Source organism: Biomphalaria glabrata, chromosome 1 (genome assembly GCF_947242115.1).
Source record: "Biomphalaria glabrata chromosome 1, xgBioGlab47.1, whole genome shotgun sequence".
In the NCBI taxonomy this organism is placed as follows: Eukaryota; Metazoa; Mollusca; class Gastropoda; family Planorbidae; genus Biomphalaria; species Biomphalaria glabrata.
The window spans coordinates 42645228-42667158 of NC_074711.1; the positions used below are offsets into that span (position 1 = coordinate 42645228).

Sequence of the window (21931 nt, forward strand, 5' to 3'; positions counted from 1 at the left end):
ATGCTTTGAAAAATGATAACGGTCAAATTAAAGTTTTTCCAGTGTGGCCAAAAAGCTAGTTATTCTTTTCCCAAAGATATACTTTAACTGTCCAATGTCTAGGATAACCCTTAGAGCCGTTTTCGAGAATTGTGTCCACCCATGTTCCAACCATCTTCTTCTTCTTCGCTCTCATTTTTCATGCCAGAGGGTTCAGATCAGTAATCTTATATCTGAGATGAACCGCGCATTGGTTTCCAGATCAAGCATCTCTCCTAGTAGTTTTTCTTCTATACGAGGTTTTCGAGGCTAGTCTTATTTGGGCCTCATGATAAAGTATGCAGCATTGAAGGACATGGTCAGCATTCTCTGGTGATGCTCCACAAGTGCAGGTTTCCCTCGTCCCGACTTTTAACTTCCGGAACATATGTTGTCTCATTCTGTTGTATCCGGTTCTGAGTCGAAAAAGTATGTGTTGGTCATGTCGAGATAGCTTACAATAGGCGTCCTATTTCTTGTAATTGGGATGTGAGCCGGTCCAATTCTCATTGTTTCTACATCCACACATCAATCTGCAAGCTGAATAGAGGGATTGTAATGAAATGTGAAGCCAAGAGATACAGAGAAAACTGTGTCTTATACTTCATGATATAATGATAGACAACCTTCCAAGCCACTGTGGTAATCTATAGATTTTTAGCTTTCCTTAAATATCGATCCACAAACAGACTTCAAATATCGACATGACTGACGGAAAACTTGATAACGATGCAACATAATAGAGTGAAGATATCGATTTGACAAGCGGACATTAGGGTATCGATACGTAACTCATTGAAATCGTATCTGTCCTTAGTGGGAAACGCCAGACAGTAAATCTGGAACTCAAGTGTCAGGGATCATAGGACAGTAATGTCATACGTATTTAATCAATGTCAGTGGGGCGTATATATGTCATCTGTGTCATCTACACTCTAGTTATACTCTAACAGAGAGCGCATGGGAAATGATAAAGGGCCCTAAGGCCTAAGCTCTCTTAATTTTACCAAAATAAAATGGAACATTTCTCGATTAAAAATGTCTAGCGTTCATAGGCACTTGGAGTCTTTGTGTGGACTGCGCCGAGTTGATGCGTCCACTCCATGTTCCAATCTGTTCCAAAGGTGCCATTCGGTGCAAGCAGTTGGCCTGAACAAGATTAATGCCAGCTTGGCGGGGAAACGCGTTAAGTCAAGATTAACCCTTTAAGTCCTGCTCGTTACGCCCAGAAGCTACATTCGATTATTTTAATATATTGTGTGGCGAAACAACACGGATTAGTCGCGGAACTTCAGAAATAATACTAGGGCGCTGTCGCAGGCGCGCCGGCATTTGACACCACCTACGTCCACCCACGTGACCCAAAATGAGGGGGGAAAAACCAAGCGTTATCTTGAACTACTTTAAACGTCAATTAATGCGTGTATGTAGAATGTAGATGCACAGGTAAAGATGTGTGTGTGTATAGAATGTAGATGTCATGTACAGGTAAAGATGTGTGTGTGTATAGAATGTAGATTTCATGTACAGGTAAAGATGTGTGTGTGTATAGAATGTAGATGTCATGTACAGATAAAGATGTGTGTATGTAGAATGTAGATGTCATGTACAGGTAAAGATGTGTGTGTGTAGAATGTAGATGTCATGTACAGGTAAAGATGTGTGTGTGTATAGAATGTAGATGTCATGTACAGATAAAGATGTGTGTATGTAGAATGTAGATGTCATGTACAGGTAAAGATGTGTGTATGTAGAATGTAGATGTCATGTACAGGTAAAGATGTGTGTATGTAGAATGTAGATGTCATGTACACATAAAGATGTGTGTATGTAGAATGTAGATGTCATGTACAGGTAAAGATGTGTGTATGTAGAATGTAGATGTCGTGTACAGGTAAAGATGTGTGTGTGTGTAGAATGTAGATGTCATCAATGTCATGTACAGATAAAGATATGAGTGTGTAGAATGTAGATGTCATGTTGCCCAACTCTATGAAAGTATTACTATTTTGTGGATCTAGGACATGTTTACATGAGACAAGATCGTAAGGATCTAGATCTAATTTTAAGAACTACATTTTGCACAGATAGTTTTTTTACTTTGACAAAGGGGCGTATCTAGGGATTTGGGGGCCCCGGGGGATTGACCTCTTTGGGGGCCCCTTGCATTTTGACATTCGACATATGACATGGAATAATGTACGCAAAAATATATAAGCCCCAAATCAAATTGGTTCAGTATATCAGTAAACTTAACAAAAAGTAATCAAGACTCTTTTAATGAATAATACCTTTGTTTATTAGTTAAATAATGAACAAGTGACAAATCTAAATTGATATCGCTTCACGTCGTGCATTCTGTGCATCAAAGAAATCTATAACATCAACTACATCGATACTTTCTAGTATTTGTGACTTCACTGACGTTAAAGCCATGATAAGCCTTTCTTGCGTCATTATGCTCCTGAGATAGCTTTTGATGAACGTGAGCTTTGAGAATGATCTCTCACATGACGTAATGGAAGTGGCCTGAGTTAGCAGTAATCGGAGGAGGTTGCAAGGTTTGAGCACACGTAATTACCATATGAAGCCTGTTTCCTCAATATGTCTATTGGTGATTGTATTACTGGTTTGTTGATGAAAAGTGCTCGTGCATCAATGACATCATTGAAAAAGCGATTTGCCATTTATTTCATCATACAAACAGGAAAAGTAGCACAGTTTGTCATAAGCGGGTCTTCATCTAACAGGTGTCTAGGTTCAAGAAGAAACCCAAAGGTATCCATTTTCTTTACAGCCTTTGGAATCTGCCCTTCATCTCCATATGAAATCTGCCCAGCACTTCTGTCGCAACACGTTTGAATTGCAGTTCTATTGGCAGTCCTACATTAGAACTCAACTTCCCATTAAGTCTTTTCTTTCTTCTGGTTGTTTTGATTAAAGGGAATCCATAGTATTCACTACCTTTTTTTGCTTTTTCGATGAATTGGGTTTTTGTCAGTTTCTCATCATTCTGCAGAAAGCATGAATGGGTACTAATTCCTTTAGCAGCTTCCCGTATATGCAGTCCAGACTTTTGTTGTTTCTTCTGAACTATATGAATTGGGCGCAAGAGCTTTGACCAGAATTCAAGATAGGCAAAAAATTCTTAATTTTCCACTGCATGAAGAAGATTCTGTGCTAATATTATATGGTATTACGTCATTGTTGGTTGTTTATGTTTTGTGCGCAAGCAAAAGGATTCAGAGCATACAAAAGTGGGAAAGATCCATATCTCGTTATGCTCGAGTATAGAAATACTCCGAAAAGTGGACTGCCGTATTCACCATCACAACTGCTGACGAGTAGAAAACTCAGGGAATCATTCCAACTGAATCGGTAGCTGAAAATGCAGAGACATTACTCAACGAACGACAGATGAAAAGCAAAGTGAAATACAATGCAAAAGCAAGACTAACTAAAGATTATTCTGTCGGAGAGTTCGTCTAGGTCAATCATGGCAGAAAGCAGTTGTCATAAAAAACATTCAGCACCCAGATCTTACATCATAAAGACAAACGGAAAAACATACAGAAGAAATCAACGCTTTTTAAATAAGAGTTTCGATGAAGACATCTCTGGGTACTATGATACAGATGGAGACAATGAACTGCAAACTGTTGGAACAAACGAAACAGACAGTTATAGACCAACGTCTAGAGAACTTGTTGTGCCAGTCAAGACAACCAGAAGTGGACGAATTGTTAAAGTTCCTAGTAGACAGGGCCGGCCTTAGGCCACTGCAGCCTATGCGGTCGCAGTGGGCCCCGCGCTTTCATAGGACCCGCGCTAATTCTAAGTGTACATTATTAAATTAAACCATTATAACGTATATAAAATAACAGGGTTTTCGCGACCTCCTGATTTTCCAGGGCCTCCAGGAAATCTCATGAAAAGGCAAAATATACGATAAAGTCCTGAACTTTTTTTGAATTTATTCAAATCTCCTGAAGAATAGACGAAATTGACATTTTGGGGTGCCTATAAATAAAAAGTGGCATTGCGAGCTTTCATTTGATAAAAATGTATTGCAAAGACGAAAGTAGGCCTATTTTCTAATTCAAAAAAAAAAAATATTGACATTATGCTCATCCCTACCCAGACTAGGACCCGCGCGAACCGTTTCGCATAGGGCCCCGCAAATTTAAGAACTTTAAAAGGAAGGGTGTGATAATAACTTCAAAAGGAGGGATGTGCTAATATTATATGATATTACGTCATTGTTTGTTGTTTATGTTTTGTGCGAAAGCAAAAGGATTAGATGGAAATAAAAATAGAGTTTCTATTGGATTGAGGAAAGATGAATAAAGGGGTAATAACTCGAGTGTGAAGTTTAATTCTGAAATTATAGACGCCAAACCCGAATAATGGACTATTCTAGCATTATTAAGAATAACTTTTGGATCTGTTATACTTGATTCTCTAAATTTTGCTTCAAGGTTAATTAGTGTAGCCATAAAATACTCGCCATTTAGATCTATCATTAGTAAAGGTAACAAGATACCTGGAATTCGCTGTATATCATGCAGTTTTATTCGTGGCAACAAAGTTTAAAATGTAAAACTAACTTTAAAAAAAATTGATCTATGTGGGAAAAAATATTTTTAAAATGTCAACAAAGTCAACGTACTGATAGACCTAGATCTAGGTTTAGTCTTTGTGAAAAATTTAATCCATAAATGATGAAAAAAAAAAGACACCCGTTGACACTATTTGTCAATCAATATATTAATTTATGTATTTACAAATAAATTTCGGACACCCATTTGGGGCCCCCCCCCCTAGGTGGGGGCCGGGGGGATTTTAAAATTCTCCCCCTCCCCCCCCCCATTAGTTACGCCCCTGCTTTGACACATTAAAATATAAAATATAGTCTATTGATTTTAATCAAATTAACCTTCAAATGTGTGTTTCAAAAGCATGTTTACATACAAAATTCCTTCCATATATCTGTGAAATTTGACTTCCTGGCGTACCTTATAATCCCATTCATTGAAGAAATTGGCTCAACCCGTTTTAATTATACTTTATATCCCATTCATCTCGCGCTTCTTTCCTTTTAATAGCTAAATCCTATACTCCTAAGCGACGTAGAAGAGAGCACCTGGTTGCATGCGGGCTCAGAACGAGAAAGCTGAAGGTCACCAGCAAAATAACAAAAAAGTAAAAGCTACCTAAACCGCTCTACGCAATTGAAGTGTAAACAATTTATTATTATTATAATTATTATTTTGCTGGTGAATTATTACCATGTGTTCATGCTTCGTAGTCTACTGTCCCATACCAAAACAAAGGAAATGGTCACAACAGAGCTTCTCTACGCCTTACTTGCTCACACTGAACATAATATCTAGCTAGCGGTCAACGAGTTCGCGTACCCTGCAGCCTCTTTTGATTTACCTATAAACCTCGGCTTACCTCAGTATAAAGCTTGGGGTTAGGGCGTGGAGACGGAAGGCCTAGGAGAGATCTGAATGGAGGGATGTGTTGTTGCAGGCCATATCCCTCCATGGGCTGTAGCGCCACTGGGATGGATGGATGGCAAAAGCCGGAATGAGCTTCTCATAGTCCAACAGTCAGGCTGGGCAGGGCACGTATCGGGTATGGGAGAGGAACATATGCCAAAGGCAAGGTGGTCGGCGTAACAGAGGTGCCCCACGGAAACGTTTCTTTAGAAAACTAATGCAATGATTTAAGTCTATTAAGAAACAAGGTTACAAAAGACAGTTTGTGTGGAAACACAAACTCAAAATCGGCCCCCCGAAGTGGTCCACCCAGGCAGGCTTCAATATTTTCAGAAAGAACATCCAAATGAAATTATATCTAGGACAAATGAGAGATAAGAATGGAGAAAGAAGGTTAACAGATCTTGTGTAGTGCCCCAACGGTCCACCACATCAATGGATAGGTGCAAGTGAATGTAAAGTTAGATGTGAACCTGGCCTAACTAGTTCCCCTTTCAGACCTTGTGGTCTATAGGGCAGATGATGTAAAGTTCATCTGTTTTTGTGGCCTACGGTTAACGAGGATGTCATGTAGCCAGCAGAACGACCAACCGCATTTACTTTTCCCCAACTAATGTCAGGTACCCTTAGAGCTGAGTGGACTCAGAGGCGCCCAAAGATTCCAAAAGTTAAAAATTCCAGTCTTTACCAGGATTCGAACCCGGGACCCCAGGTTCGGAAGCCAAGTGCTTTACCGCTCAGCCACCGCGCCTCCCCTGGCCTAACTGATGTCTTATAATTGATCTAATTTTTTGAAAATTATTCAAATCCTCAAAAAAGAAAATAAAAAAAGGTTTAGGAAAATGAAGTTTATAAGATTACTATTCGTTTTAAATTAGGTCTTTTAAAAATTAGATTTTTCGCTTTCAGGAAAAAAAAAGTAGCCGTTGCATCAGAACTTTGAATGGTCTAAAATATTGTGATGTCCGATTTTCAATATCTTTTCTAGTTTACGAGATCTAAACGGGACGGATGGACAGACGGACAGACGGTCAGACGGACAGACGGACAGACATTTCACACAAAACTAATAGCGTCTTTTCCCCTTTCGGGGGCCGCTAAAAATGCGCCATTTTACTTTGTCACAAAGTGCCTGTTTTACCCTTTAACGTAGAGATTTGCGTCACTTAATGTTTCGTACTAAAGATATAATGAATATACTAATTGCATTATTAAATGTCTGAACGTAACCATCTGAGAAGTTACACTGCAAAGACTTTCTTCCAAGCCAATACTAGTACAAATAGTTTTACGCAAAAGATGCAATCTAAAAACTACACGACGTGAGCTGTGGTTTTGTCTAGACTGTAGGACGACTTAAGAGACTCTATTTAATCGCCATGTACAATTACATTTAGAACTAACAGAACACTAAAGCAACTCTTCAGATTTGTTGTCTTTACCCCATCGTTCATTTTCGTAATTACAAAAATATTCGCAAAATAACTTCAGGTATATAACCTTCCTTCAGAAATGATTTAACCGAGCGAGGCGAGGCCACCTGACACTTACTTTATCTCTATTAAAGAAGCTTTTAACAAATCGGGTAAACCCGTTGCCATAGTATTTTATATTTGATATGGCTGTAAACCCATTTTCACAAAACTACTTTTATTTTCGTGGCAAAAGAGAAAAACTTGAAAAGAACATTAGCTAAGTTTGATATATATATAAATCCAATCCACTAGATTAGTAATACACAAATTAAGGCCCGCAGACGCGGATAATGTCCGGCTAGTGTGTTTATAATATATATATATATATATATATATATATATATATATATATATATATATATATATATACATATATATATATATATCATGGGCGTAGCCAGGATTTTTTTTCGGAGGGGGGGGGCGGGTTGAACCCCAACCCCCCCCCCCCCGGCTACGCCCATGATATATATATATATACATATATATATATGTATGTATGTATGTATGTATATATGTATGTGGTTGAGGGTCGATGTTTGTGGTTTTGCGTCTTGTTACATGCGTGTGTGACATGTGTGCATTTGTATATGTGGCGAAGACAAGGCCGGATTTAGAATTAATAAGGCCCTAATTCCTAAACTATTTGAAATTTGGGGTCCTCTTTTAATCAACATATACAATTTTCCCTTTGCTTTTTCTTCAAAATGAGTGTAAATATCTTTGGAACAATTTTCGGGTAGCTTAAATCTTATGGTGCCTATACATGTATGTATGTTTAAGTCTGTGAGTGCGTATATGTGTGTGAATGTATGAATATGTATTTGATTGTAAATAAATATTTGTTTGTCTGTAAATGTGTATTTGTATGTAAAATTGTGTTGACTTGTGAATGTGTGTTTGTATGTAATTGTGTTTGTATGTAAATGTATGTTTGTATGTAGATTATTGTAGACGTGTGTTTCTAAGTAAATGTGAGCTTCGTGAATGTACATGTCTAAGAATGACTAGGGGACTCTGCTAGTTATGAGGTCAGTTAGTAGGTGGACATTATTTTATACCCAAAAACTCTTTTTCGTTCCTAGACTTGACATGTCTGCCTTTCTTTACATCCCATAAATGTCATTCAAGACCAATGAGTGTGATGTTGTCATGGAGACCTTGTATGGTCATTCGCTGTTTCAATAGACAAGTACAAAATTAGGCCTGAGCTAGTAAGTCAGGACGTCACTTTTCGATTAAAAGAAAAATAGTTGCAAAATGTTGTACGTGTTTCGGGTGTTCCTTCAGAGTTGAAGATAATTTACTTCCTAGTCCAAACCTTCCGAAAGACGACGGGAGATGGGAGCGGGCAGGGTTTGAACCCGGACCATCGATAAATCCGAAAGACAGTCCAATGCGCAAACCGCACGACTAAGCAGCCATCCTAGTTCACGACAATACGATTCTTCCAACCTTTCCCAAATTTCGAATCCAATAGAAACAGATATGATCATCAAACGTATACCTATATGTTGATAGCTATAATTATCAAACTTATACCTTGTATGTTTATAGAGAAATCAAGGTCTACGTTTTCTGCAAATCAAATTTAAAGCGCTTGTAGCATACATTTTTATTTTTATTTTTCAGCTTGCAAGAGTGACCTTCCCTTATGGCGTCATTGGCGTTTGGTAATTTGTCTATTTATTTGTAAACCTTTCTCCTAAGCCTATTTTCCTTTCTTCACCTCTGACTTCAAATTCGCTTACATGGGCAACACATTTCTTCATTTTACTTTCTCTTTATTTGTCTCTCTTATTGCATGGTATTGCTTGTACGGAACAGAGATGGGCATCAAGATTGCAAAACAAAGATTACTGAGATGAACTTTTAGTGTGAACATCGCCAATGAGTTGAGTTTACTTTGAGCTATTGATTTCCTTCTGCATGAGTTTCAAAATAAGTACAGTGTTTGGGGTGGGGGGTAAAGAGAGTGATATATATACAAGAGAGGCGGGAACACCAACTGAGACTGATGATATTAAATAACTACGATTTAGGAGCCTGTGCTTATTAGCAAGAGATTAAAACTTTCAAATTAGTTATCTACTTTTGTACTTTTCGCGTTAACAGTGGATCACAGAGAAACAGATGACCTCTATATTATTTGCCCTATAGATTGTAAATCTGAAGGGGGAAGTTTACTTTAATTTTTACCAAAATGAAAATTTCCAGTAAGTTTCAATATTCTTTACTGAATCATATAGGACAAAGCTTGCAGACTCGAAGCCAGGGTTGTCTTTTCTTCAAAACCACAAAATATGAACTGAAAGAGCGTAATACAAACAAAGATATATTTAGAAACCAAAGACAGTTGGACTCAACATCAAAACTTTTAAACCTTAACTGGTGACATTCTGTAAAATCATGCTTTGTTCTGTAAAATCATGCTTTGTTATGTAAAATCATGCTTTGTTATGTTACGAGTGTGATTCCGTGGCCAGCACAACAGCCAAACAAAGATACTTTCAGACTGAGATGTCGAAGTCGTTAGGCATGACCTACATTTCGTACAACCAATCAGATGAAAACAACAGATAGTCATTCACCGATCAGTCTGAACTTAAACCAAAAGTTAAAAGAGACTCCCACCAAGAAATTGTGTTTCAAATTAAGGCTGTGTCCCAGCTAGGATTCAGAGTCAACACAAACATATTTAAATGATGGGGTTCGCAAACATATTCAAATGATGGGGTTCACAGACATTCAAATGATGGGGTTCACCCTATGGCCGAACAAAAACAAGAACACAAAAGTGAATGACTTAAATACTGAATGTCTGTTACAGACAAAGTCAATTCTCTTGCACAGAAACATAATGAAGGGAGCCGGGGAGTTTGAAATCTGACCAAAAAAAAAAAAAAAAGAAAGAAATCTCTGCCTTCGCTTCTATCCAGCAGGACATGGGAAGGTCGACCATTGAGCCATTCATCTGCTTTGACATTTGGGAATAGCGACACAAGCATTAACAGAGACCTCATACGAAAATACGAATCCCCGATTCACCTCCCTCCTCCCCCCCCCCTCTTCTAAGCGCTCTCCCTACCCTCCCTCCACCCTCGTACAAATCTTAGAACCAATAGCGACGGATAAACCGTCCTTGGCTGGGCTGACAGCTGATCTGGGGGATGAGCAGCCAATGGTAGAGCGAGATATCGCATGAACGCACACCCTCCACGCACACCCCTGTTACGCTGACAAACAGCGGATCAATGCTAACGGCGGGGAAGTAATGGCCGGAGTCGGGGTGTTGGGGCGGCGAAAATGTAAAACGCTTTTGCCCTGGCTGTAGGCTCAGCCCCCAGGAAGAGAAGCGGATTGTTATGATAGAAGGTTGTTTTTTTTTTAAAGAAAGAAACAAAAAAACTGTCGATAGTAAAGTAGGGACCTATCATTGCCTTGCACGCGTGTCTGTTTCAGGTAGACAGCTCGTTCATTGTCTACTCAGTGCGAGTTGGGTTTGTTTCATTCGTGAGCTCATGCGTTGGGAACACTTTTAATAGAGACAACATTATAGAACTAAGGTGCATCTCGGACATAGCATGAACTGAAGGCTGTTTGTACCGCCATACCGTAAGACTGTTTCGTTTACCGTATCTAGTGTAAATGAATTAAATGTATACACATTAGTTTGTCTATTTTTGAACAACTATTGCTATGTTCATTTTATTATTAAATACATTAAGAATATAAGATGTTAATCTATAATGTCAACACACATTTTTTTTCATTTTTCGTAACGCTAATTGTTAACTGTTATCAAATTAATTTAATTATTATTGTTACTATTATTATTATAGCCACAACTATTACCATTGTTATTATTATAATTATTTAAAAAATGTTATTAATGTTCTAACATTGAATATTTACAGCCTGATATTAATTCGCATGATTCCCTGTGATAACTAAAAATGGAAATATTTGAATCGTGTGTTATCTATTTCTAAGTTTCAATGATTTCATCATATTAAAACGCAATCCAACTTTTTAAAATTCTGATGTAGTCCATCAGAAGGTCGGTCCTCCTTTTCTTCTATGTACAGTGGCACACCACACACCAGACTGAATTACTACGCAGGAACACCCAGCTACGCAGGTCTGGCAGCTTGCTTTTCTGGACTATCCAACTCCTCCACTTCGTCGAGCTCCTCGTCCCCGGAGGCAACATCCTCGGAGATGCTGGATTACTGCAACAACGTCGGCAACGATATGCCCGGACAGAACGGCTTCGGCGGCCACCATCACCACCACTCACACCACAGCCCCGTATCGGGGAGCGGGCCCACCTCGGGATCCGGTTGCCCGCCGTCCATGGCGTCAATTCTAAACATGAACCATCAAGGGCAGATGGAAGCCTCGAGACAACAGAGCGCCTTCGTGTTGAGCTCGCCACCTCTGGCGGCGTTGCATAATCTGACAGAAATGAAATTTCCCTCAGGGTCTGGCAGCTTCCTCTCCCAAGACTACTCCCCTGATACACTGAAACAAATGCAAGCCGCCATGTCGCATGCGTTATCCACGCCTCACGGAATCAATGACATTTTGAGCCGACCCCACGCGGCCCTGGGACTGCCCAGGCTAAGTACGAGCATGTATTTAGGCCACCAAGCCAGATTTCCAAAGCTTGCTGAGCTACCTGGAAGACCTCCCATCTACTGGCCTGGAGTTTTACCCCAACCTTGGAGACCTCCAGGTGAGTAGTAGTTTGTTTTCTAAAATGTGGGCCACCCAAACAGGAGTGTTAAACAATCCCAACATATATGACAAATTATAGAACAACTTATAGAACAACTTATAGAACAAATTATAGAACAACTTATAGAACAACTTATAGGGCAACGTTTTTTTATGTTTTACACTTTTACAAATTTATTTATTTTACTTTTAAACGCGTCCATTTATCGTTTGAAGAAAACAGAAACAAAAAAATCAAAACAAAATAAATATAAAATCAAGCAACAAACAAAACAAAATAATCAAAAAATGAGCCGAAAACAAAACAAAGTAATTTAACAAACAAAAACTAAACCTAAACAAAAACAAATATAGGCCGTATATAAAACAAACGTAGTGTTTATCCATCAGATCTACAAATCTCATTAGTTGATTTATGAATTTTTTTTTTAAATTATAAATAAATTGGTAAAAGTGTTTCAGGTATATGACATTGGTCTGTAGCATTTGATGTTCTCAAAATAATGTTCTATGAATTCAGACCAGTCACACACAATACTTCCTATACTTGTACGGTAGTGGTATTGCTATTGCTATAGATTCACTTCAATTATAAAATTTTTTATTTGGCTGATTTAGCTTTGATGTACTTCATAAAAACTAGCAAGTGCCCATTCTGGGCAGATTCTCACACAAGCCACCCTTATCATCATGTCAACTATTTAGCTTGATTTATTTCATGGGAGTTGGAGCGCCCTTTCTTCCGTTAGTGGCGAGCATGGGGGGGGGGGGGATTTCACGACAACGTCTCACAGTTATCTTCTGTTTGGTTTGGTTTGGAAATGTTGAAGATCAAGTTTACATTATTTAAACAATAAAATACAGTAACATAGAAAAAGAAGAGCAAGCGATATAAAGAAATGGGGTGCGATAATAGGTAATCTAAAAAGAATGTTAGGAAATAAACAGAAATAGACTGGAAATGATTTCGAATGAAGTCAACAAAACTAAACAGTGTTAAGGACGCTATTGAAATGTTTTATCTACATTTTGTCTATATATGCGCTTCAAGCTACAATCGCTAATAAATTACATTTTACAAAACTAAAAAGGGTACACAAATTATCTTTTTAAAACATACACATTTTTTACACCGTATCTGAATAATCTTTCGTGACGAGTGTCGTCCTTAGACTTATTCCTTTACAACAAATACAAGACTCCTCCTATACACCAGAACCAAAGGGGGCACTTATGTAGAGGTCACAAAGGCTAGAGCTCAGAAGCGCCACATTTCGGGATACACCTATACACAATATATATCCGAGGGAATAAACTATTTTATACGTTTGAATAGAAATAGGGTTTGTTTCAATGTCGTAAAGTCTCATTCGTTGGAATAGAAATAGGGTTTGTTTCAATGTCGTAAAGTCTCATTCTTTTCGCCTATTTTTTTTTAGCGCGTCTATTCGTGCCTTGAGTTGGCACTGATGAACTGGCATTATAAGTCATTATGTCTGCTGAGATTACCGATAAGTTTGAACATTACTTCCAGTAATAACAAATATATTTAGAATTGTTATCTATATATATTATTCTCTTCTTCGCTCAAGAGTTTGGACGAGAAGAAGAAGTAAAGGAAAGATCACTCTTTTATTTCTGCGGATAGAGTTATCCCACGAACTTTACGAGCCTTAAGTGTAGCAAAGTCATACAGTGTATCATGAAAATTTCATAGATCACACTCAATAGTTAATAATTACCGCATATTTTAATCTATCTACGAGAATTGTTGAACTTAAGTAATTCTTCACTAGTTTGAAGCTTCTTTCACCAGATTACACAATTACGGGATAATGCCGTTTTTTTTTATCGCGCGTAGGATTGGCATTTTTCTTATTGAATGACACCCCAAAATGAAAATTTTTGTCTATATATTTCAGGAGATTCGTATGAGTTTTCTAAAGATTTTAATAATTTCCGGATATTTCCAGGACTTTTTCGTATATTTTGCAATTTCAGGAGATTTTCAGGAGCTCCTGGTAAATTGACAGGAGGCCGTGGAAAATCTGTTATAAGTTATACAATGATTTAATTTAATAATTTATACACCTAGAATTAGCGCGGGTCCTATGAAAGTGCGGGGCCCACTGCGGTCGCATAAGTGCGGAGCCCACTGCAGTCACCTTATGCAGGCCCTGCAAAATAGCGGCGTATGCTATGCCGCCGGTCGACTAGTTATTTCTATTACAAACGTGGGGCAAGTAAAGTAAATAACAGTCTCTGTTTAACTTTAAACAAAAAATGGCTCAAGGTAAATTATGTTCCGCCAGTCTAATGCTCCTAGAAAGTGACAGACTACACAGTTTCTCGTGGGGTCATGTCATATTGCTTTGACGAAGGCAATTAATTAAAAAAAATATTTTAGTTCAATGTAACTTTTTAAGCCTAATGAAGTTTTTAAAGAGATGGGATACTAAACATTTGTAAACTGTTCCTTTTAAAAGTCTTTTTATTTTTATTGGCAGGACGTGATTTGAAGTTAAAGATATTTTTTTCACTTCTATCTACCTAATAATTGTAATCTTTTTAAGTTTCACCCTATAGGTAACCGAAAATCACATTTGGCCCTGACATACTATCTGGTCTTTACTAAAGCCTGAAGACCTGATCAAGTCTAACGACGGCCTCGCCAGAAATAATTTTTAAAAAGCCTTTAAGCTGATCTGCGATAAATGAAAATCTCCAAATACGACTGAACAGTTTGTCAATAGAAAGTTTGTCTTTGTTTTGTGATGAAAACGTTATCTAAATAACTTGATCACGTGATCTAGCAGGTCATAGACGTAATAGATTTGAATATTAGAGCAGCTAGAACCTATATATTTACGTAATAGAAACCAACCGGAATTGAAAATTATTTAGAGACTAAAAAATTGTATTTCCTTTCTTGTATGCTCGTAAACTAATTAGAATAATAAGCAGTTTCATAAATTAAACATTAAAAAATAATTTTATTTGGAATTTCACTCTCTACCACAACTTTAAAGTTTAAAAGAACATATTGCATAATATAGTCCTTTAACAAGCCAAAATATTAAAAAAATAATCTCATTAAAAAAAAAAGCTTATAATAATTGTATATTGTCAATTAGTCTGGATCAGCCAAGTAATCACATTTGTAATTATATATAGACTAACAATAATAAATCTTTGCAGTTCGAAATATTTTTACCGATTGTTTTTGTTTAGAGCAATTTCATGATATTCGCTTTCTCACTACGCAATGATCCTAGCACCTGTCTTGTCAGTTTGGGAAATAAAAATGGGGGGGGGGGGTGGAAGAAGTGGTTATCTTGTACATTTTACCGTGATTGCTTTTGAAATACATTTTATAAATTTAAAAAAAAAATGTTCTACTTGAATTAGAACTAAAAGGATTTAGCCTCCTCAAGCCAATACACTAACCACTGTGCCAGCAAAGTGTTTATGAAAATAGAAGGTTTCATAGCTCTGTATTTTTAGTTAAAGCCATGACCTAATTCTTTACTGGAACTTTAAAGGGGACTAATTCAACTTACGCCAACACACCAGTCAAGTACAATTTCTATTCCTTGTTCGACCAAATAAAATAATTAATTACTAATAGTTAATTAACTAATTATTTTATTCTTGTTTTTTTCGGGTACAAGAAATACTTGCTTCGGTACCGTTTCGTTCACTCATAGTCACGCTGTCAATATCACTCGGTCAGGGCCTGTCAAACCGATTGTTACTGTCACTACCAACGGGTTGAGTGATAAAGCGCCCAGCTTCTGAACCGTAGGTCTAGAGCTCGATTCCCAGTGTTTGTAGAGCGAAACTCTTGACTCCCGTCTCCCCCAGCTCTACTGGTCAGTGTGGTCACCGATACAGACGAGTGGTTGGGTCACTGTTAAGTCACCATAATCCCTAAGTCACAGAGTTTTTTGAACTCATATGAAGTTAATAGTAAGTAGTCCTGTGCAAGTCCTCCCCCCCCCACACACACACACGCACACACTGATTGGAGGCCCTAGGCGGATGCCTAGTTTCCAGTACCTAAGGCCGGCACTGTCATGTTAAAATATCCGATGAATTAAAATGGTTAACAGTAGAATTATTGACGAAACATTTTTGGATTTGGTTGCTGAGTAAAACTCTTATTAATAAAAATCAACATTACTCGTTGAATTAAAGTAGCTTATAAGTAATAGTAGACCTCCAATTTAGTTCACCTTCTCTATTAAAGATTTTCATTCTAAAAGTTCATCCCAGTAATCTGCGATTACTTACACTTTGACCTTTAAAATAACGTTTACTCTCTTTTTAAGCAATACAATTCAGTAAGATAGAAAAAAATTAAGAAAAGAATATGAAGAAATGTTGCGGCACTATAATGGAACCTAATGTAAGAAAATGGAAAGAGGAAGATAGTAAGAGATTTTGGCATAAATTGAGACAAACAAGGTTACGAAGACTGTGTGGAAACACAAACTCAAAATCGCCCCCGAAGTGGTCCTCCCAGGCAGGTAAAAGAATAACTGAATAAAATTCTATCAAAGACAAATGACAAAGAAGAATGGAGAAGGATCTTGAGTGGTGCCCCAACGGTCCAGCAGACCAAGGGATAGGTGAAGGCTAAGGAGAAGTTCGATGTGAACCTGGCCTAACTGATGTCATTTAATGATTATCTAATTGATCTCATTGTTCTGTGGTACATTGGTTTGGCTCGTGCGTACCCTTTATCTTTTACTAATTAGAAACTACTTATTAATTGTTGTTTTAAATTATGTTACACTTATAAGCGTACGAAATCGATTTTTTCACTTCAAAAATAAAAGCAGACACTTTTTTGTTGTAAAAGAAGTAGTTGGTAGGACAGAACGTACTTAACTTAGCAATACATTTGTAACAAAAAAATAACTTTTGACAAAAAATCTAAAACCGTTTGCATAAATGTGTTAAAAATATGGTAAATTGTCGTCTCCCTTACTATATAGCCTCCCGTGTTTGTTACTATTAATAGTGAATAGTTGTAAAAATGGTGTAATTTTGTTTTTAAAAAATTGCTTGCATAGTTGATTTTAAAAATTAAAATTTTCACTTTAAGAAAAGAAAAAAGTAGCCATTGCATCAGAACTTTGAATGGTCTAAGATATCACGATGTCGGATTTTCAATATCTTTTCTAGTTTACGAGATTTAAACGGGACGGACGGACGGACAGACAAACCACACAAAATTAATGGCTTTTATTCCTCTTTCGAGGGCCGCTAAAGAAGAATGTCTGGGACGCCATAGTGAAAGATTACTGTTGCTACAAGCGAAAGAACTTAGAACTGTTTTGAAAAGTGCATACAAATATAATCTAGCTTATTACAGGACTTCGCTCATCAATAACTCCGTGATCTGTACACCGGATACACCAAACAGCGTGCTATTCATAGAAAGTATGATATGCAAATGTAATCATGATAAAAAAAATGTAAGCATGATATGCGAGTTAATGGATGATATAATAGAGAACTGTAAGGAAGCACTGAAATATATAAGTCCTATAGATACAAAAATGTAAGCGCAATGAAAAAAATGCAAGGGAAATAGCTTGAGAGCAATTTATAGAAATAAAATAATAATTAAAAAAACAACAGATCATGCTTTATAGATTATGGTACATAATGGGATCTGCATGCATTTTTTTTTGTTCTTTATGTGGAAAGTAATATGTAGGTCCCCCCAGCTTGAACTGCGTAGCCACGTGAAATTCTGCATTGCTTCTTAATCTTCAGATTCAAAGACCAAGTCCTAGTATTATTGTTGAACAATTTTCTTGGCCGAAATGTTGCACTATTCTACAAATACAAGAGTGATTAATTGTGTTTTCAACTGAAATGGACCAATAAACATACATCCTAAATCTCTCTTAAGAAATGGCCATACCGTCCCACAGTCTGGGGGGTGACAGAAATCAACTATGTATAGTTCTATACTTTAGTCTTTTCTCAGTTTGACGGTCTGGACACGAAGAAGCTTGTTGTGTTTGGTTTACCTGTTTCGGATGTGGAAGAGGGGGGCGGCAGTGTTCAAACCCGAGACTATTGAGACAACAGTCCAGAGCGCATAACACACGACCAGTCAGCAATCCTCGAATGCTAGATCTAGTTCTGATTCGTTGTTGTCATGAAACAAAAGACAACAAAATACTAGTTGCAAGATAATTCTTTATTTCTTGTCAAAACTCTTACAAGTTTGAACTGTAGTTGTTGTTTTTTAAAACCATGACATTAAAGGGAAAAAGAGCTAATTAATTAGAATCGAATTTTTATTTTTTTTGGCAGATTCATAATATAGCCTCTGAAAGAAAAAAAATAAATATGATTTAATTGAGTCTGAAAGTTTAGTGTACTTACACTATTCCTTAAAAACACATACACTATTATTAATTAAAAAAAAACAACAAAATAAGAACTGATGGACGTACAAGTGGCAATGGGTTAAACTCAAAGCATGGAATTGTACATTGTGAACGTCTTCGAGAAACTACACTGTAGGATGAAGGCACAAGGGAAAATCTCACTAGTCTCAAGTTTGAGCTTCCAGAACATTTTTGTTGTTTCATTCTGCTGTGTCTGAATAGTATACGCTGTCTCTTGAAAGTTGAAATGCTGAGTACGAGTCATGCAGTTCTATTTTATAAACTAAACCTCTACAGTCTGTCTCCCACGTTGTGAGTCAATGCAACAGAAACTGAACCAAGTTGTTCACTGGTCAGATTTCTAAACAAAAATAAATCTGTTGCTTTTCTTGATATTCTTAATTCCAGTCTCTGCCATGACCTTTTTTTTTTAAATATTATAATGGAGGGGGTTTACAAGTGTGTGTGTGGGGGTGGATAACTTTTCTCTCATGTCTTAACTCTTTCTCTCCGTAATTATTTCCCATGATTCGACGGAAATATTTATTTTACTCATTTGTAGTTCTCTTTTCTGTTATGATTAAACTTCAATATCAAAATATCAAAAAAATATTTTATTTGCTATAGAATGAAAGGGGAATGCATGCTCTTTTTATAGAACACACATTAATGTTTATACAACCAGAAAATAATTGAAAGTGGTCAAATCAACGATGGTATCGTCACTTAGGAGAGAAAGAGTTAATGAAATGATTGCACACAAAAAAAAAAAAAAATTATTTTGATTGTCATGGAAGTATCAAAGCTCTTTTGTCAATCTTCTTTCATTATCAATTGCGTTATGCGACGGCCGCCACTTCTTTTAGTCTGACCATTCAATAATGCTAACTGCTTTCAACTCAGGAACAGTTTCCCTTCTCGTCCCTTCCCTGGACTGAAACGTATTTCACCAACTTTCAGAAGTCGCTTAAAACTTTTTGTCATTCGATAAAATAAATAGATGCAATTGCCCCCACCCCCAGACAGACCATTATTTTTTTTTTCCAATTTTAATAAAGAAATCACACAAGTTTTGTAGAAAGTCTGTCACTGGTCACAAATATAAGTTGTATATCCTACACTACTATAAGTTGTGTATCCTACACAAATATAAGTTGTATATCCTATATATTACATTCTATTAAATTCTTATATTGAGTTGCCCCACATTCTATTCTCTAATGTCGAATGCAATCATTAGTAATAACTTTAAAATGGAGATGATTCACTTGCCCCCAACCAAAACATGACTGTTAAAACAGACTAGTCAAATATGGCGACATCTTTTTATAATGTTTCTTCTCTGGCATGACTTCATGTCTTACTTATTTCAAAAAAAGTTTTTGTTTTGCAAAATGTTTAGAATTCATGACAAACGTCTAGTTATAATACGAGCTACAATTGAGATGAACTTTGAACCCAAATATTTTTTTCCCTTGTCGCCTTTTTCCCAACCTTTACTCAATCTCGAATTTTTTTCTATTGTATAAATAACTTTGGGTCTAGAACTCACAATTTGCACAGGAATCTTACAAAATGCACACAATTTAGAGCAGAATCCATCAGACCCACTTCATTTCTTCTCTCTCACTTTCTAAATGTTTGTTCAGAGCTTTTCAATTAGAGTTCAGTGACAAAACCAAACAGGCATATTGAACAAAAATGAAGCTTTTTTCAAATATTATTTTTTTGCGAAGAAACTTTTTTTTTCCAGCGACTACCTCTTCAAAGTCTTAATCTAAATCAAATTGGGTATCTTTTTATTTCCCTCAGGAACAAATCCGTTAAATCTGCAATGTAGTTAGAGCCTATAAATTCGCATTAGAACATTTAACAAGTAAAAAAATTACTTTAAAAGTTCTTAAAAGTAAGACATTTTAGTACGTATCAGCCAAATCAGTTCTACCTACCGACCGGATAACCAACGAGCATTAAACCATCGCTCTGTTGGCGTCTCTTTTCTGACCAAGAGAGGTATCGCTTAACATAACAATAATATTGCGATAAGTATGAATATTAGAGACATACTTACGCCACTTGTGCCTCGATTGTCAGTAACACTTCAGTATAGGCCACAATGCACCCACTTTTGCTTTATTTACTTAATTTGACATTCCTTTAAAAAATAAAATAAGATGAACAATGAGCTCTGTAGATGTCAGGAGAAAGCGTTTCTGATTTGAAGAATCCAAGAAAAGGCTCTAAGGAACCTTTCGTCTCTACCCCAAACCTCCTAGCCGCTGTCAAGAAGTCCACCAACTTAATTTTTTTTCCGAAGGTTGAGAAACACTGCTCTTAATGAAATATAGACCAATTTTAAGTTGGGGCGCGATGGCTGAGTGGTAAAGCAATTGGCTTCCGAACCAGGAGACCCGGGTTCAAATCTCAGTTAATACTGGGATGTTTAATTTCAGAATCTTTAGGGCACCTCTGAGTCCACACAGCTTTGAATGGACCTTACATTAGTTGGGGAAAAGTAAATGCGGTTGGTCGTTGTGCTGGTCACATGATACCCTCGTTAACCGTGGGCGTCCGTGGGCCACAGAAAAATATGACCTTTACATCACCTGCTCTATAGACCGCATGGTCTAAAAGGGAACTTTACTTTTTTATTGTCTAGGGTTCAGGATCCGATAGTAAAACAGACTTGATGTTCGTTATTACCTGAAGAATATCAATTAGTTCCCCGAGACTAACAAAATGTGATTAAAAAATACTTTTCATTTGTTTGAATTTCTTGAACTAACAAAAATTCATTTTCTTTTATTATTGTAATTTACAAAAATAATTTAGAAACATTCTAATCTAACAGTTTACAAGGAAATCTTAACATGGCTTGAAATGTCAGCTTTGGTCTGTTTAAGATTTAATAAATACATTAAAGAATCATCGTTTTTTTTTATCATCAAGCACATAGTCATTAAACAAATAGTCATAATAACATAGTCATAATAACATAGTCATAATAACATAGTTATTAAACAAATAGTCATAATAACATAGTCAGTAAACAAATAGTCATAATAACATAGTCATTAAACAAATAGTCATAATAACATAGTCAGTAAACAAATAGTCATAATAACATAGTCATTAAACAAATAGTCATAATAACATAGTCAGTAAACAAATAGTCATAATAACATAGTCATTAAACAAATAGTCATAATAACATAGCCATCAAATAGTCATAATAACATAGCTATTTAACAAATAGTCATAATAACATAGTTATTAAACAAATAGCCATAACATAGCTAATAAATAGTCATAATAACATAGCCATCAAACAAATAGCCATAACATAGCTAACAAATAGTCATAATAATATAGTCAGTAAACAAATAGCCTTAACATAGCTAACAATAAGTCATAACAACATAGCCATCAAACAAATAGCCACAACATAGCTAACAAATAAGTTATAATAACATAGCCATCAAACAAATAGCCATAACATAGCTAACAAATAAGTTATAATAACATAGCCATCAAACAAATAGCCATAACATAGCTAACAAATAAGTTATAATAACATAGCCATCAAACAAATAGCCATAACATAGCTAACAAATAAGTTATAATAACATAGCCATCAAACAAATAGCCATAACATAGCTAACAAATAAGTCATAATAACATAGCCATCAAACAAATAGCCATAAAATAGCTAACAAATAAGTCATAATAACATAGCCATCAAACAAATAGCCATAACTTAGCTAACAAATAAGTCATAATA

At 36.4% G+C, this 21931-nt stretch overlaps 1 protein-coding gene across 1 annotated transcript in view; it reads left to right on the top strand.

Annotated features, from left to right (window-relative positions):
- Nucleotides 1–10282: 10282 nt before the first annotated feature.
- The window catches only part of LOC106053438 (homeobox protein Nkx-6.2-like), a 49488-nt gene continuing 37839 nt past the window's right edge, over nt 10283–21931 (top strand). Inside the window, exons 1-2 of the mRNA XM_056037477.1 lie at nt 10283–10612; nt 10915–11735. Coding sequence (XP_055893452.1) covers nt 11078–11735 — 658 coding nt within the window. The 5' untranslated portion in view covers nt 10283–10612; nt 10915–11077. The remainder of the gene's footprint in view (nt 10613–10914; nt 11736–21931) is intronic.